The 19515-nt window shown below is 38.4% G+C and overlaps 2 protein-coding genes across 3 annotated transcripts in view; one reads left to right on the top strand and one right to left on the bottom strand.

Moving 5' to 3' along the window:
- LOC126188547 (solute carrier family 22 member 7-like) overlaps window positions 1–2433 on the top strand; it is a 172560-nt gene extending 170127 nt beyond the window's left edge. The window contains exon 9 of the mRNA XM_049930150.1: window positions 506–2433. Within this exon, the coding sequence (XP_049786107.1) occupies window positions 506–700 (195 nt within the window). The 3' untranslated portion in view covers window positions 701–2433. The remainder of the gene's footprint in view (window positions 1–505) is intronic.
- The window catches only part of LOC126188558 (ribonuclease H1-like), a 211126-nt gene that overhangs the window by 79188 nt on the left and 112423 nt on the right, over window positions 1–19515 (bottom strand). The window contains exon 7 of one of the 2 annotated variants that reach the window (XM_049930170.1): window positions 12558–12934. The exons of the other annotated variant lie outside the window; for it this stretch is intronic. The gene's annotated coding sequence lies outside the window, so the exon portion shown is untranslated. Of the gene's footprint in view, window positions 1–12557; window positions 12935–19515 lie in introns of those variants that run through there. 2 annotated transcript variants of the gene reach the window in all.

Raw genomic sequence — 19515 nt, 5'->3', positions numbered from 1 at the left:
TGGTGATTGTATTCACTATTAGGTAATTGTGCAGTTAGTAATAACACGTATTTCCATGTAAACATATATTTATAACAGTGTCTTATTTCATACAGATAACAGCGTACAGTTTCTTGTGTAACTGACTGTATAAATGTAGTTTTCCCTCCACAAGACCAGAGTTTAATGCAAAGTTGGTGTTTGTGAAAGAAGTAAACTAAAAACAGATTCCTGTGTACTTCTGGGAGTGAATGTGACTCTCTTAGGAGCACACACAAATGTCGACCACAACAGATTCATCAGAAATTTAAATGTTAACTGTGGATCAATAACAAGCACAGAGACTTATGACTTTTAACCCTGAGATAGCAAAATAGTGATAGTCTTTCACTCTCCTTGCTTTCAGGTTGAACACTTCGTGAAGACAGCTCTGCAGAGTACCAGATGTTACAGTATCTATTCACACTGAATAAACTCACAGTAATTGCTTCAAAGCTGACGATATATAATTGTTGATATGTTGCAGGGAAAGACAGACCCATGGCTGCCATTTGCGGTACTGGGTGCAGTGACACTGGCAGGAGCTCTACTGGCATCCTTCATCCCTGAGACACTGCATGTACGTCAACCTGAGACACTGCAGGAAGCTCAAGTCTTTGGGTCTGACCAGCCATACTTCAGCTGTATAGGCATGAAGCGCAGGTGTCACACTTCTGGATAATCATTATCAACCATGCATTGGGCTCTCAATGGAATCACACAACATTTTTACATATTTATTCTTACCACTCATGAGCAAACTTATTATAGGACTAAAAAAATTACTGCTAGAATGACAGAAAATAACTATTTCAGCAAAACCTATGTCTCCCCATCCTCACGAGGAATAGATCTAAAGAAAAGGAAGGAAGATTTAGAGTTCAGTATCTTGTTGACAAAGTAGAAATGCAATACAGTTACTGAATAACAATGGAAAACATGTTAAAAATGTGCTACTGGTTAACACCAAAATCCTTAGAGGTAACAGGATTGACAAGAGGAAACAAATTCAAATTTTTCTTTGAAAGTTATACCTTTATACCTTGCTCAATACATACTGAGACCAAACCTTCTGCAAGTCTAATTTTTTTTTTTGGAAACGCTATTTAACTCAAGATTTTTGAGCATGGGTTTATTATACTTGTTTGATCACATTTGGATTTCTGCTTGTTAACAGCTAATCCAATTGGGGCTCGCTCAGTTTTTTCGTTCTAGCCATAAAAAAGTCTAACCACATTTACTCTTATGACTTACATCCTGAACAAACATTTGTGAGCTGTCAATATTTTTCCCAATTTTTACCAGAATTTAATATTTCCTGAAGCCTCACTGTATCATGATGAGAAAGATCTCTCTTGATAGCTATGTGCATTCACAGACGCTTGGAACCTATTGCTGTTGAGATATTAAATTATTAGTATTTTTGCTGATGCATCTTATAGTTTCTGAAAAACACTATTTGGGCTTTTAACATGCAGCAACAGAGGACTCATGAATTAATAATCAATTAAATTAGAGGTGACCTCTATCGAAAGTTTAGTTCAAACACCAAAATGCATCATTATTAGGCATAGCCTCCTCATATCTTCCAACAAACTTACCCAGTCAGTTGTAATGGGGCCTACAATTAAACATGCACTAAAAACCGCAGTACAAATTGGCATTTTCACATCTACATACCACTCCCAGAGGTGAAAGAAGCAGCAAGTGACAGAGCAAATCCTAAGATCTACTGAAGTTTAAAAACCAAACTTTTAGATTTGTGATCTGACACTTCACTACTTAGTCCCACTAATAAAAATATGTGACATAAGAAGTGCATCTACCTACTAGCTGGAAAAAAAGAAGAAGAAGAAGAAGAAGAAGAAGAAGAAGAAGAGTACAGCTAGACAACTGACAGATACAACAGGTTAACACAACATTTTATTTTCAGTTTATGGAATTTTCTCAAAAATTCTTCTGTGCAGAAATACAGCAACCAAGAAAAAATGTGTAGCAGTTGTAAGGGAAGAACACTCAGAAAACAGTGTGAATGAAGGTTTGTAGAGCTATAATCCTAACTTAAACCAGAGGTGGCTAACTGGTGGGGCAGCAAATTGAATGTGAACACGAATAGAAATACAAATAGGTGACATACATTAGCAGTTGCCAATTGGACCGATGAATTTATTATTGGGAAAACTCCTGGCACCGGCTGGATGACTACTGCTCATCCAGTCAGCACCATGTAGAGGCATAAGTTGTTTATGTATGGGTGTCCTCTATGTCGAAAAAAGATTACTATGAAAGCCAACAAGTTTTCTTCCTTTTTACTGCGCACCTGTTGACATTCCACACTTTTGCTTTTTGATGAATGGTCTCCTTTGCTTCGAGTACTCACAATCTTATATGATATGGCAGAACATAACATCTTTATTATTTATCGGTAACAAATAAGACTACTGATTCAATCAATTATTAATTTACATCAGTAAAAATATTTATTTGTTATTTTTTGATAAAAGGGTGTGTGAATAAAAGATTAATTTCAAGCCTAAAAACATTTGTTGCTCCTATTCTTGGACATTTAAAAATCATAAGTACTTTTGTTGCTTTTAGTTTTATTTTCAGAAAAATTAATTTTCAAACATCTTTTCAAAATTTTGATTTTGGAAGAATTTCCACTGTTACTTACTAAAAACGCACACTGTTTTGGAATGCACTTTGAATAAAGCTGTATATTCTCCATTTTCATCACCATTTTGAAGTATAGGATTAATACTACTTGTATCACACAAATTTAGTTTATGTGCAGTGTGATGGTAATCTCATATCATGTTCAGTAATGTGTGTTGTCAATGAATGGGAAATTCTCCAGCATCTCTAGACAATAGTCTTCACCACAGATATCATCACATTTTTCACCTTCAACAGTCATATCTTCCTCTTTCTTTAACTCAACTGAACTATTGAGTGAGGCACTGTGTTCTTTAAACTTTTCATGTAATTGCTACCATTATGTTACATTTATAGCACATCTTTTTGGGTCTAAACTGAATTTTTATCCTCCATATTGGCTACACAGTCATATATAAGAACTCTAGAAAATCGCTGAAATATTGGTGTTTTATATTCTCTATCAAGTTATCATAGACAGTGACTCAGAAAACTCTCTTTTGTATCTTGACTCTTGACCATATGTCAACAAATGAACACACATATTCTACATCTTGCAATGAAAATTTTATTTCTAGAACTTGTGTTGCTGTTGTGGTTTTCAATCATAAGACTCATTTGATTCAAGCTCCTCTCCATGCTACTCTATCCAGTACAAGCCTCCTCATCTCCAAGTAACTACTACAATGCTTACTGTATTCATCTCTTGGACTACCTTTACAACTTTTACCCCCACACTTCCCTCCTGTGCTAAATCAGTAATCCATTGATGTCTCAGATGTGTACGACCAACTGATCCCTCCTTCTAGTCAGGTTGTGCCATAAATTTCTCTTCTCCCGTATTCTGTTCAGTACCTCCTCATCAGTTACGTGATCTACCCATCTAATCTTCAACATTCTTCTTTAGCATCGTGTTTCAAAAGCTTCTATTCTCTTCTCGTCTGAACTGTTTATCATCCATGTTTCACTTGCATACATGGCTAAATTCCATACAAATACTTTCAGAAAAGACTTCCTGACACTTAAATCTATACTTTATGTTAGCAAATTTCTCTTCTTCAGAAATGCCTTTGTACCCATTGCCAGTCTACATTTCATATCCTCTATACTTTGACCATCATCAGTTATTTAGCTGCCAAAATAGCAAATCTCATCTACTACATTGAGTTCGCCTTTCCTAACCTAATTGCCTACTCCATGCAACTGTTCTTCCAAGTCCTCTGTTGTCTCTGAACAAAATTACAAAGTCACCAGCAAACCTCAAACTTTTTATTTCCTCTCCCTGGACTTTAATTCCTACTCCAAATTTTTCTTTTGTTTTCTTTACTGCCTGCTGAATATCAAGATTGAATAACAATGGGGATACGCTACAACCCTATCTTACTCTATTCTCAGCCACTGCTTTCCTTTCTCTTGTAACTGCCCTCTGGTTTCTGTACAGATTTTAAACAGCCTTTTGCTTCCTGTATTTTACACCAACCTCCTGCAGTGTTTGAGAGACACTATTCCAGTCAACACTGTCAAAAGTTTTCTCTACAAATGCTGTACATGTAGGTTTGCTTTTCCTTACCCTATCCTGCAAGAGAAGTCATTGGGTCATTATCACTTCACATGTTCCTACATTTATCTGGAATCCAAACTCTTCTTCCCCAAGGTCAACTTCTACCAGATTTTGCATTCTTCTGTAAAAAATTCATGTTAGTATTTTGCAACTGTGACTTACTAAACTAATAGTTTGGTAATTTTCACACCTGTCAGCACCTGCTTTCTTTGGAATTGGAATTACTATATTCTTCCTGAAGTCTGAGGGTATTTCACCTGTCTCACACGTCTTGTTTGCAGATGGAAGAGTTTTGTCATGGCTGTCTCTCTTTCAAGGTTGGAATTACTATATTCTTCTTGAAGTCTGAGGGTATTTCACCTGTCTCACACGTCTTGTTTGCAGATGGAAGAGTTTTGTCATGGCTGTCTCTCTCTCAAGGCTATCAGTAGTTATAACAGAATGTTGTCTTCTCCCAGGGCCGTGGTTCAGCTTAGGTCTTTCAGTGCTCTGTCAAATTCTTCATGCAGTATCATGTCTCTCATCTCATCTTCATCTAGATCCTCTTCCATTTCCATAAAACTGACCTCATGTATATCTCCCTTGTTTGGACCTTCTATACTCTCCTTCCACATTTCTGCTTTCCCTTCACTGTTTAGGACCAGTTTTCTATCTGAGCTCTTGATATTCATACAGGTCATTCTCTATTCTCCAAAGGTCTCTCTTAATTTTCCTGTAGGCAGTATCCATCTTAACTCTAGTGATATATGCCTCTAACTCCTTACATTTGTCCTCTAGCCATCCCTGCTTAGCCATTTTGCACTTTTGTCACTCTCATTTTTGAGACATTTGTATTACTTTTTGCCTGCTTCATTTAGTGCATTTTTATCTTTTCTCCTTTCATCAATTAAATTCAATATCTCTTCTGTTATCCAAGGATTTCTACTAGCCCTTGTCTTTTTCCCTACTTGATTCTCTCCTGCCTTTACTATTTCATCTCTCAAAGCTACCCATTCTTGTTCTACTGTAATCCTTTCCCCTGTTCTTGTCAATAATTACGGAACGCTCCCTCTGAAACTCCTTACAACCTCTGGTTCTTTCATTATATACAAGTCCCATTTCCTTAAATTCCCACCTTCTGCAGTTTTTTCAGTTTTAATCTACAGTTCATAACCAATAAATTGTGGTCACAGTCGACATCTGCCCCTGGAGATGTCTTACAACTTAAAATTTGTTTTCGAAATCTGTCTTCCCATTATATAATCATTTGGAAACCTTCCTGTGTCTCCAGATCTCTTCCATGTACACAACCTTCCTTCATTATCCTTAAACCAAGTGTTAGCTGTGATTAGATTATGCTCTGTGCAAACTTTTACCAGGAGTCTTCCCCTTTCATTCCTTTCCCCCAATCCGTATTCACATACTATTTTTCGTAATCTTACTTTTCCTACTATTGAATTCCAGACCCCAATAACTTTTAAACTTTTATCTCCATTCACTATCTGAAAAATTTCCTTTTATCTCACCATACATTTCTTCAACCTCATCATCATCATCAGCAGCAGCAGCAGCGGTAGAGCTAATTGGCATATAAACTTAAGACTACTGTGATGGGTGTGGGCTTCAGTGTCTGTCTTGACTACAATAATGCATTCACTATGCTGTTCATATTAGCTTATCCATGTTCCTATTTTTTATTCATTATTAAATCCACTCCTGCATTACTCATTTATAACCCTGTACTCACCTGACCAGAAGTCCTGTTCCTCTGGCCACTGAACTTCACCAACTCCCACTGCATCTAACTTTAACCTACCCATTTCGATTTTCAAATTTTCTAACCTACCTGTCCTATTAAGGGATCAGACAGTCCACACTATGATCTGTAGAATGCCAGTTTTGTTTCTTCTGATAACGACATCCTCCTCAGTAGTCCCAGCCCAGAGATCAGAATGGGGGACTATTTTACCTCTGGAATACTTCACACAAGAGGATTCAAAAATGGCTCTGAGCATTATGGGACTTAACATCTGAGGTCACCAGTCCCCTAGAACTCAGAACTACTTAAACCTAACTAGCCTAAGACATCACACACATCCATGCCCGAGGCAGGATTCGACCCTGCGGCCGTAGAGGTCGCGCGGTTCCAGACTGAAGCGCCTAGAACCGCTCGGCCACCAAGAGAATGCCATCATTTAACTATACAGTACAGCTGCATGGCCTCAGGAAAAATTATGGTTGTAGTTTCCTCTTGCTTTTAAGTCATCTGCAGTACCAGCACAGCAAGGGTACTTTGATTGATGATACAAGGCCAGATCAGTCAGTTGTCCAGATTGTTGCCCCAGCAACTACTGTAAAGGCTGCTGAGCCTCTTCAGGAAGCACATGTTTGTCTGGCCTCTTAATAGATACCCATGTGTTGTGGTTGCACCTACAGTATGGCTATCTGTATTGCTGAGGCGCACAAGCCTCCCCACCAATGGCAAGGTTCATGGTTCATGGTTCATGGGAACTGGAAGTCACATCACATGAAAATAGTTTGTTTTCTGCTAAATATCCTTCAGCTAATTACATTTTAAGACATCCTCAAAGAAGGTTGTGCATTACATTTTTGGCAAAGTTGCATCTTCACTGGAAAACAGCAGTGTATCACATGAGACATGCTATCAGAGCAATAGACATCTTTTTTTCTGTTAACAAGTTGAGCTATTTGCAGCTGCAAAGTTGACCACCTGGGAAGAATGTTGTATGTCAATGAAAATAGCGGATGTGGCTGATGTAAGTCGCACTAAAAAGGATACTGTATCATTAAATGAAAGCATAGAAAGAGTACTAGATCTGCCAAACTGGAAGCAGAATGTCAATAAAAGTAGGATGAACGGAGGAAAATCTTATATTTCTACAGCTGGTACGGAAGTCCCTGAAAAAACTACATTAAAGTGGTAAGTATAAGAACGTTGTAAATCATTGTAACATAGCTGTATATCATTGTAACATATATGATACTTTTTCACAACTGCCTTGTTGTGACAGGAGATATTAGAACAGCAGAGCAGGATTGTTGCTGGTCATAGGTTTCTGCCTCGGGGCCATACTTTTGCTGGGGAAAAAAGAGAGTAATGGATCTCATGACTAGCTATGAATGGAATTATGTAATATCAGAAGCTTGTGTACATACATCTTTCATTACAAAGGAAATGAAAAGAATATTTTTGTTGCTGTCAATGTTCTTGAAGTAATTGTAATGTCTAACCCTAACTTGAATGGGTTGAATATCAATGCAGATGATCCAAATGCATGGTATCCGTGTCTTAGTCACAATATCATTCAACTCTGGGTATGTCATTCTCTGCTAAAAACAAAGGAGAAAATCAAACTCAAGTTGGCATCCCTATTCCTCTGCAATGCTACCTTCACAATACGTTGTAAGTGTTAGTCACAGTCAGATCAGTGTAATTGCGAGTGCACTATGTCAGGGAAACTTGAATTCAATCATCAGAAAATTGTTGGCCCTGTGTGGCGGGAGCATCCTTTTTGTATAAAGTGCTTCTTCCTCTATCGGCCAGGATAGCGAGAGCCTTGTTGGATGTACATCAATATCTAGATATACAATACTGGGAATATTATTTGAACTTACTTTCTGATTGAATGGTTCAATTTATTTTTCCTCCATCTAACTTGTTCTTTGTTGTTGTTTCTTGTCCTACATACAACTAGTTTGTTTTTTTCTTTAAAAAAACTTTGGAAGTTAGTTAAATAAATTCACTGCATTATTTCAGTATGACAAGTATGTTTACTCTTGCCAAGATAATATCTTCTGTTAGTACCGTCCATTATTCTTGCCATTATAACAGAAAACCAGTATTCATAATTTCACAATGTACTTTTATGTTCTTACACAGAAAGCTACATAAAAATTACAATAACTTTCAAAATATTGGGAAATATCCTAAATGCACATTGCTGTTGTATAATAAATCTAGTATCACTTAACTAAACATAATAAAATGCATAAATAAACACTACCAAAGTAAAACAGCAATAATTTTTACTTGCTTAACAATTATGAAATTGTAATAAACAACCTTCCTTCAAGGATGTCTTCATTTATACCATAATGTAAAATTTTAAAAATTGTTTAGCATTTCAATAAAAAAAATGGATCTTCAGCAGCATCAGTATGATCATGGAACCATCGCTGTCAAGTGTAGTTTGTGAAATATTCACAGACATTTCAACACTATTTGTGACATTCTTCAATAGTTTCTATTTTAACTCGCTGAAAAAGTCAGTACTTTGAAACATCACTTCGCTTAATTCGAACAATATTTGGTCAGCAACTCAAGCACCTAGCCACAATACATTTTCCATTCGAATTTTCAATGCAAAGTCTGAAAAACTTACTGTTGAACATGGTCAGCAATGAGGCTCAATCCTTTTCATGTACAATGACTTATGTCGCCATTTAAGGACAGCTTAGATTTAAAGTCTATTGATGTTTATTACAAATCACTGAATGTTTACATTGTTCATTCATTTTGTAGTATTGCAAACAAGATGCAATTGGCAGTTTTAATAAAGGAATCCACATCCATGACAAAAGTTTCAAATTTCATGCAGGAGAACCGCACAAACATACCATCATGCACATTCCGTATGGACGACATCATAATAAGCATCTCTGGCATCGACAGACAACTGAAAGAGTTGAAAACAATTAAGTCACCTGGTCCAGATGGAACCCCAATTCGGTTTTACAAAGAGTACTGTATGGCATTGGCCCTTACTTAGCTTGCATTTATCCCAAATCTCTTGCATAGCCCACAGTCCCAGGCAAATGGAAAAAAGTACAAGTGACTCTTGTAAATTAGAAGGGTAAAAGAATGGACCCACAAAATTACAGACCAATATCCTTAACATCAGTTTGCTGCAGAATCCTTGAGCACATTCTCAGTTCAAATATAATAAATTTCCTTGAGAGGGGAAAGCTTCGGTCCACAAACCAGCACAGTTTTACAATACATCACTCGATATACTGTGCGCTACAGATAAAGGAAACAGGCAGCTTCCTTATTTCTAGAGTTTTGGAAAGCATTTGACATGGTGCCACACTGCAGACTGTAGACAGAGGTACCAGCATATGGATTAGGTTCCCAGATATGCGAGTGGTTTAAAGACTTCCTAACTTACTGAACCCAGTATGTTGTCCTCAATGGCGATTGTTCACTGTTCATCATAGACAAGGATATTGTCAGGAGAGCCTCAGGGAAGCGTATAATCTGGCAAACAGGGTGGGCAGCAATCTGCAGTTGTTTGCTGATGATGCTGTGGTGTGCAGAAAGGTTTCAAACTAGAGTGACTGTAGAAGAAAGCAAGATGACTTAGACAGAATTTCTAGTTGGTGTGATGAATGGCAGCTATCTCTAAAAGTTGAAAAATGTAAGTTAATGCAGATGAAGAAACAACCCACAATGTTCGGATCAGCATTGATAGTTTTCTGCTTGACACAGTCACGTCATTTAAATATTTGGGCATAATGTTGCAAACTGATTTGAAATGGTATGAGCATGTGAGGATTGTGGTATGGAAGGTGAATGGTTGACTCTTGTTCATTGGGAGAACTTTAGGAAAGTGTGGTTTATCTGTAAAGCAGACCACGTGTAGGACTCCAGTGTGAATTATTCTTGAATATTACTCGAGTGTTCGGGATCCACACCAAGTCAGCTTAAAGGAAGGCATTGAAGAAATTCAAAGGCAGGCTGCTATATTTGTTACGGGTATGTTCGAACAACATGCAAGTATTACAAAGATGCTTCAGAACTCAAGTAAGATTCGCTGGAGGAAAGCAATGTGATTTTTGAGGAAAACTATTGAGGAAATTTAGAGAACCAGAATTTGAAACTGACTGCAGAACAATTCTACTGCCACCAATACACATTTTGCTGAAGGACCATGAAGATAACACACCAAAAATTAGGACTTACAGCGAGGCATATAAACAGTCATTTTTTCCTCACTCTAATTGTGAGTGGAACTGGAAAGAAAATGACTAACAGTGGTACAGGCTACCCTCCACCACACTCCATACAGTAGCTTGCAGAGTATGTCTGTAGATGTAGACCATTGATACAACTGAGGAAGGTATTGTAAATTAGTCTCTGTTGGCTGCATTATTGTCCTTGCCTTATTACGCGCAGTGCTCCCACATGTTAGCATTGGCAAGGAGGGAGGGTGCGAGAGGAGTACCAAGTGCAGGGGACAGTTGAATTGGGCATTATTGGTAGTCTAAAGCCATTTGTTATTTTATACTTATTATGTTGTTAAGTATGTAAAGCTGCACTCAACTGTAAAAATGGTTGGAACACCACAGTGTTTTATCAGATATAGTACTATTCAAGATAGTAATCCATCACAGTACCCCAACTTCAGAACTGGCTTACTTATCCCGTTATAAGAGGACAAGCAGTTTAAATGAGACTGCAAACCACAGTGGAATGTGGAATTCTTCATATGAACAAACCATTGCTAAAAGTGAAAGAAGGGATAAATATCAGGAAAAAAAATCATAGGAGTAGCTCGCAAGCACATCTTTCAGTTTGCAGTCTGGCCATTATTCACTGAGCCATCAAGTCATATTTCTGCATAAAGCATTAATTATCATTTATGAAACAGAAAGCTCATTGAGCCACAGGGACAAACACTGGTTATACATGACAATGCTGATAGAGAAAGAAACAAACAATAAAAAGGTGGTGGTAACCTATGTTATTTGTCAGTTACATGACACTTTGACCAGCGTCCGTAGCCAAGGTCACTAATGGATGCATTTGTGGTGGTGCTTGACTATAATATAAGCCAGTTCAATTTCTTGTGTTGGAAAATTTTCACTGCCAGTATTTGGCCAGCATGGGGAGGAGGGATAGTGGCATCAAGTTCCTCATCATCAGTCTTTGTGCCAATGTCCTACCTTAAACTCCAAATTTCTCTGCAGAGTCTCATGGCACTATTGACAGAGTTCTGATTGTCAGATGGTGCTGTTAATCTATTCAAGAGGAGCAGGCTATGTGCTGGCACTGGGATTCACCTTCTCCTCTCCCTTTAGACATAAAAACACTAACCCAACTCTACACAGTACAAGCACTCACCACAGTCATCCATCTGACACAGATGAACACTTGACGCTTCATTACAGGTGAGAGGAAGGCAATCATGCCACCTCTACTAGGACCTTGCATAGCAAGTATATGCAGAATTGCTTCATTTGCTACCCAACAATCATTGTCAGAGTACGGGTCTCTGCTAAGTCACAAATAATAAATAACAAATAATTATATCTAAAAACAAAGATGATGAGACTTACCAAACAAAAGTGCTGGCAGGTCGATAGACACACAAACAAACACAAACATACACACAAAATTCAAGCTTTTGCAACAAACAGTTGCTTCGTCTGGAAAGAGGGAAGGAGAGGGAAAGACAAAAGGATGTGGGTTTTAAGGGAGAGGATAAGGAGTCATTCCAACCCGGGAGCGGAAAGACTTACCTTAGGGGGAAAAAAGGACAGGTATACACTCGCACACACACACATATCCATCCGCATATACACAGACACAAGCAGCAAAAATGTCTGCTTGTGTCTGTGTATATGCGGATGGATATGTGTGTGTGTGCGAGTGTATACCTGTCCTTTTTTCCCCACTAAGGTAAGTCTTTCCGCTCCCGGAATTGGAATGACTCTTTACCCTCTCCCTTAAAACCCACATCCTTTTGTCTTTCCCTCTCCTTCCCTCTTTCCTGAAGAAGCAACCGTTTGTTGCGAAAGCTTGAATTTTGTGTGTATGTTTGTGTTTGTTTGTGTGTCTATCGACCTGCCAGCACTTTTGTTTGGTAAGTCTCATCATCTTTGTTTTTAGATATATTTTTCCCACGTGGAATGTTTCCCTCTATTATATTCATAACAAATAATTATTTGTATTAACAGAAACAAATAATCTTTTTATCCATGAACAACTTATTCACAAATATTTTCTTAATTTTCTATCTGTATTTGAATAATCATCTAGATAGATGTTTACTCAAATAATGCCTATTTCTGTTCACAACCAACACAAATATTTTAAATGATCACCGTTAGTATGTAAATAAACATTCAAATTCTTCTGCTTGAATTGCATGAAGCCTATTGATAAGGAAATTTACAATCTTACTAACTTGAGAGACTGGAAGCACTAGTTCATCATCAGTCCTCCAATAGAAGTAACTAAACCAATAAATAAAACAAAATTTACCTTCAACTTTTCACTAAAAAGGAAAAAAGAAAAAAAATAATTAAAGGACACTATGTAAGTCTACATGCAAGATGAAGCCTAAATTATTTTTCATTATGAGTTGCACACTCACATAGATTCAGTAACAAGTCTGCAACGTTCCACTGCAAATAACAAATCAATTCTCAAAGAGAATCAATAGAAAAACAGAAAATGATATAACAGCATATAAAATAAAAATATAAAAATATGTTTATGGCAAAAGACTTATCATTGTTCTCTACCTATAACTCATCAGTCACATGTTAAAAACCAAAGCACACAGTTCTATGATGATTTCTCATTAACGGCAAATAATTTCATGTTTCCATTTCAAGCTGTTATCCATTTTTTCTTCTCACAATGTCATAAAGAAAATGACTGTAATAAGTGGCTTCCAAAATGTAATTCTGTACCTGCAAAAAATGCAGTTAGGGTTTTTGATAGGTCTACAGTACTGTATAATGCAAACATTTTACTGGTGATAACAGTTGAGTATCTTAAAGTATTCCTTTGTATTATAAGTGGTTAATTAAAGACACACAACAAAAATCAGAAATTTATGATTTCTAGATGTGATTAAATGTATTTCATCAAACAGCAAAGTACTTTTAACAGCTATATCAGACTCAAATTGAAGTAAACAGTAGTACACATTCAGCTGTAAATTTTGAATTCTCTATTAAGGTACAGGTTTTGATGTGACATTACACTGTCATCATGCTCCCGAATAAACATATAAACAACAAGATAATCAAGTTCAATAATAATGTTAACTGATGAATGAACAATAGTTTGGGGCAAGTAGATATTGCCAATGCATCATATAATGGGTACATAAGAATCAATTAAGATAATACGGAGGTTAACAGAAAATCATTGCCAAAATTTATTTAAGCAAAGCTCTCACCAATGCGGATGTAATAATTCGTAATTTATAGTGAAATCCATATAAAATAATTAAAAGTAATAGGGAACAAGTATACAATGTACCCAAGTCATATAAAAGGTACAGAACAACAAGAATCATCACAAATCCGTTGGAAGTTAACAGACAGTTAATGACAATCTCAAACAATGAATGCCATTTCATTTCTGTAATAATAAAATAATCTGCAACAGTCTGTCAGAGGTAACTGTAATGAATATTGACTGCATAAAAATACCTAATAAATATACTAATCAGCCAAAATATTATGACCATCACTTTACTATCGATATACACCTGTCCATGCAATATCAGCATTGTCTGGCAAGGAATGACTGCTAGTCAAACACATACATGGTGCACGCAGTACCAGTGAGCATGTTGTCTGTGTGTAGAATGAGGAAGGCACACTATCTATCTGAGTCTGACTGAGGACAGACTGTGATGGTCCAGAGGCTCAGGACTAGCATTTCGGAATTTGCAGGACATGTCAGGTGTTCTAGGAATATTCTGGTGAGTGTCTTCAACAAGTGGCAAAACCAAGATGAAATCACGTAAAGACACTGTGGGGTTAGGTGGCCACTCCTCTCTACAGATTTCAGATGTCTTATGCTGGGCAGATTGTTGAAACAGGACAGGCAGCAAGCTATGGCAGTACTAACATCAGACTTTAATGCTGGGCAGACCACAAATATGTGTGAACATACAGTACATTGAACACTCCTAATGATGGGCTTCTGCCCATGCATGCATGATAACACCATGACATTGGCAACTACGAATGAAATGGGCACGTGACCATCAGCACTAGACATTGGCACAGTGACAGGGAGTTGCACGGTCTGATTAATCCTGATATCTTCTTCATCACGCCAATGGGAGGGCACGAATCAGTCGTCATCCAGGGGAACAGCTCTTTGGCATCTGTACTGCGAGACAGAGGCCAGCTGGCGGTGGTCCATTATACTCCGGGGAACATTCATTCATATCGGTATCCATGGGTCTAGTGGAGCTCATGCAAAGCACCATGATGGCTAAGGCATATCATACACTGATTGCAGACCATGTACACCCCTTCACGACAATCATGTTTTCCTATACTTACTTACTGCTATGGCCACACAAACCACAGTCAGTCTTTGGCCTAACCAATCAGCATCCTCCAGCGACCTGGCTCCATGTATTCTTCTTCAGACAGCCCCAGCATACTCTTATCCTCTCTGACCTGATCAATCCATCGGAGTCGTGGTCTTCCCCATGGTCTTTTGCCTCTAATATTTTCCTCCACTATCTGCCTGATGATCTGGCCTTCTTGACGCATTGTGTGTCCATACCACTTCAATCTTCTTTCTTTGATCACTGCCAGGATGACCATTGACTTGTACAGCTCCTGCAATTCACAGTTCTTTCTTTTCCTCCATTCATCTCCATCCTTCACAGGCACAAAAATCTGTCTGAGAATGGCATTCTCAAATGTTGGGAGTTTTCTTTCCATCTTTTGGGTGATGGTGCAGCTCTCTGCTCCATATAAGACTACATTTTGTATTATTGCCTTGTAGATCCTGGTCTTTAAAGATCCCGATAGAAGTCAGGACTTTAACAGCTTTCCCAGAGCAAACCTTGATCTGTTTCCTGCTTGTATTCGTGTTGTAATTTTCTGGTCTATCTTATTCCTTTCATTGAGTATAGCCCCAAGATATTTAAAGTCTTTTATCATTTCAAAGACTTTGTCCTCCACCTTCACGGATCTGTCATCATTTTCTCTCCTAACTATGAGGTATCTTGTCTTATCCACATTCAACTTCAGGCCTGCTCTCATTGCCTCTTCCATTAACATTCTTGTCATTTGAACCAAGTCTTGTTCTTTCCCTGCTATTAGAACTACATCATCCACATAGGCCAGAGTGTTGATCCTTCTTCCCAGTTGTATTCCAGTCTCTAGGCTTGCTAGCTCTCTTGGGGCTCTCTCCAATACCAGGTTAAACAGAAGAGGGGAGAGGCAGTCTCCATGTTGCACTCCAGTCCTCACCTTGAACTTCGTTGATATGTTTCCATTTACTTTCACCATGCATGTTGTCTCCTGGGTGCATATCTGTCAGTTTTATAAGTTTTCTCAGAACTTGGCCCTTTTGAGTTCTTGCCATATTGCTTGTCTATTCACACTATCATATGCTCTTTGGAAGTCCACAAAAAGGCAGTGAACTCTTTGTTAGCACTTGCCATATTGTATGTAAATGGTCTACAGCTGACTTTCCTTTTCTGAAACCTGCTTGTTGGAATCCCAGCACTTTCTTGACATGTGGTGTTAGTCACTTCAGTAACAACATGCTCAAGATCTTATAAGCTGTGCATAGTAGTGTGATTCCTCTATAGTTGCTACATCTCACTGGATCTCCTTTCTTTAGTATAGGGCATATTAAGTGGTACAGTTTCCCTATGGTAGTGGCATTTTTCAGGAAGATAATGCACCTTGTCACAAGGCCAGGAGTTTGATGGAGTGGTTTGAGGAACACAGTGGCGAGTTCCAATTGGTGTGCTGTGCTGCCCCCCCCCCCCCCCCTCCCAACTCGCCAGACCTGAACCTGATTGAACACACTTGGGATTTGATTGAATGTTGTATCTGAGCTCATTGTTCCCTCCCTGGAATTTATGGGAGTTTGGTGCCTTTTGTGTGAGAGTGTGGTGCCAACTCGCCTCAGCAACATACCAAGGTTTCACTGCTTCCATACCACAACCCATCACTGCTGTTATGTGTGCCAGCATACCATGGCTTCACTGCTTCCATACCACAAGATGTCACTGCTGTTATCCATGCCAAAGGTATACATACCAGCTATTTGGTAGGTGGTCATAATGTTCTAGCTGATAAGTGTACATAAAATCTAAATAAGTTAAATCACAAATAAAAGCATAACTAGGTAAAAAGTAAAGTGATTAAAGCAAGTGTAGGCAGGTAGTACCAAATCAAGTTAAAATTGCTTGTTCATCAAGTGACTAATCCATGTGTAGGGAATAACACCACTGCATAACATAAAATAGGAGGGAAGTCAAGTATATGCCATTCTGTATTCCAAACCCCTAGAACTTAATCCAATCGAAGGTCGCGTACCAGAATACCGATCTAAAGATATGGCTTGCTTGTAGTTGATTTGAGCAGCCTATCAGAGTTCATTCTCTAGAATCCTAATGTGACCCAGAGTCCACACAAAGATCATCGAGCATCCACATTGTTCAAAGGCGAAAAGGAAATCACAGGTAGTCAGGAGCAAGTGATGCGTGGGTAACACCAGTCAAGAGCTTGTAAACTGCTGAAAGATTTGCTAAAGGCAAAGGACTCACCAGTGTAGGAATGAATATGCTCAAGAGCATGAGAGACAGCCACCAATTCCACAGTGAAAACACTGTAGCCATCTGGCAAGGATTGGAGCTCATTACATCCTGCATGAATGTAAGCAAAGTCGGCATGACCGCAACCAATGACCTATTAAAAAAGACTACCTCTAATGGAGAAGAATTGCCAGCAGAGGGCCTCAGGATTAACTATGTCTTCTGGACTTTGTAATAGGTCAAGACAGAGCTGTGGATGGGAGATGTGCCATGGAGGAGTACATGAGCAGGCCCGGAGAAGAGGTGGTACAGGGGCTGGATGTAAATGGTGATCGAACCCCAAACCTGGGCCACCTCCGTGAAAGGTGGATCTACACATTTGGAAAGATGAGATGACTGTCTGGGTGCTCCTGGGAAAAGCAGATGCATAATGCATAAGCAATCAACTGTTGTTGGCACATAACCCACAACAAAGGAACCCCTGCCTTGGCTAGGAGTCTGATCACGGGGCTAGTCAGAAAGCTACCAGTTGCCAGCCATAGACAACAACGGTGTATCAGATCCAGTATCTGTAATGTTGAAGGCGATGCTGAGCTGCATGTGAGACTCCTGTAATCTGGACGGGACTGGACCAATGCTGTGTAGAGCTGTATCAGAGCAGAGCAGGCTGCACCCCAGTTGGTGTTGCTGAGGCATCCAAGAGCACTGAGGTGCGACCAACATGTATACCTTAGCTGACAAAGATGGGGAGACCATGTCGAATGGACATCAAAGACAAGCCCCAAAAAATTACAGGAAAACCTGTATGTGTGAATATGTCATCATTTGAACTTCAATAGATTTAACAAGCTATATGATCAGCAGCAGCTAAAAATAACTTCAGAGATTGTGTTGCATTAACAATTAAAGGAAAACCTGCAACATAGTATGACTAAAACACATGAAATAATGCATACAACAAGAGTCAAAAGTAATGTGAAAGTAAAAGAAAAATGACAAATATTACCCTGTAGTAACATGGTAGAAATAAGCCACAAAAGTATGCAGTGCCTAAGTTTAGATTAAAGGAATAGTGATTCCTTATTGAATGAAGACAAGTAATACATAGAATAAAATAATGAAAAATACAAAATCAAATAAACAATAATTCTCTTAGAATGTAAGATGTAACAACATATCAACATTCCGCATGATACAGCTATCATGAAATGAAACAAAATGCTAGGAAGTGATGTTGCTGCTTAGGAGAAGAAGAACCAAAAGAATACATGATAACAGATGGGATTACATAATTTATTGACCTACAGTTATGCTGGTATGATTATGCTTACAATGGATAGCTGCACCAAATCAGTCTTCAGACTGATGACCATAACAACATAATTTTTTTTGTGGACACTTTAACAAGAAAGTCTTACGGGGGAGTTTGTATAATGGTTGCAGAACATACAACTAGAAGTTAGGCTTGAACTACCATGTTTATGACACTGCCATGCTAAGCGACCAACCACGCGATAGCTGTTAGCAAATGTTTCGTGTGTTCCATTTTGCTCCGGGTTCTGCACTGCTTGTTGTTTCCTTTTTAGTGTCTGAAACAAGTGAAGAGACTAATCTTTACCCACTATGGGGCTTGACTATGACTCTCACAACACCAGAAGGCATTGGTGATCCCTATAACAATTTGTCATTTCTGCTTTTGAAGCACAGAACAAAGACGTTGACTATCAGCCCTGCAAGAGTGAGGGGGGCTTTGTTCCTTCACATTACTCTTCTCTCCTCGGGTGGTCTAAACTCTCAATTGTTTGCTCTTGCAACCACCAGCCACATTATAGTGTACGCACTATATTTCAGAATTTTTACAAGAAATTTTAAGATAAAATAATGAGAAGATCATAAAGACGATAATCTCATAGCTCAAAATGCTCTGAAAGGTAAACATACAGGCAAAACTATAAATAAAACCGAATTATTTATTTCTATTCCAATATATGAGAATCAAATTTAAAAAATAATAAGTACGCCAAAACAAAATTTATCAAGCCAAAAAGCATCCCTGTGTTCACCTTACCTCATTTTGAAAAACTTCCAGTTTGTATCACAAGTTTTGCTTGAATTTTGAAGACACTTTGCTTTGTCATATACAGGGTGGCCAGAAACAATCTGTACACCTTTTAAGGGTGTTGCAGTGTAGGCTGTGCTGAGAAGTAATTGTTACGAAAAAAATTCGGCATGCTGTGCCATTTATGATTTAATTAGCACTGAATTTAGCTAATCAGACTATTGTGTGTGCAAATGCAAGCAACCTGCCAGCTACTGTGTTCCCAAACATGTTCTTTGTTTGGTCAGCTGAAACTGTAAAAAGTCATTGGAAACCACTGGACAGTAGTGAGGATCAAACCCGCAGCCAACAGGTCAGCAGTCTGGTGTGCTACCATCTACGCTATGAGAACAACTAACACTAATTATATCAGCTTGTGTAGTGGATGTGGGAAGCAGGAGTGGTGGTGGGGGGAAAGAATGAGCATATTTTATTGTTAACTTGCTTTAGTTCGTGCATTCAAGCAGTTGTTCTTATAGTGTAGATGGTACACACGAGACTGCTGAGCCATTGTCTTGGTTTTGATTATTGCTGCTGTCTGATTTTTAAATCACTCTCTCATTCAGTTTGTGTACACACACACACACACACACACACACACACACACACACAAATGAAAACAGGCAACACCATCTCAACAATGG

Source organism: Schistocerca cancellata, chromosome 1 (genome assembly GCF_023864275.1).
Source record: "Schistocerca cancellata isolate TAMUIC-IGC-003103 chromosome 1, iqSchCanc2.1, whole genome shotgun sequence".
NCBI lineage: Eukaryota > Metazoa > Arthropoda > Insecta > Orthoptera > Acrididae > Schistocerca > Schistocerca cancellata.
Note: the sequence above shows the minus strand (reverse complement) of the source record. Positions and strands in the feature narration are given on the sequence as shown.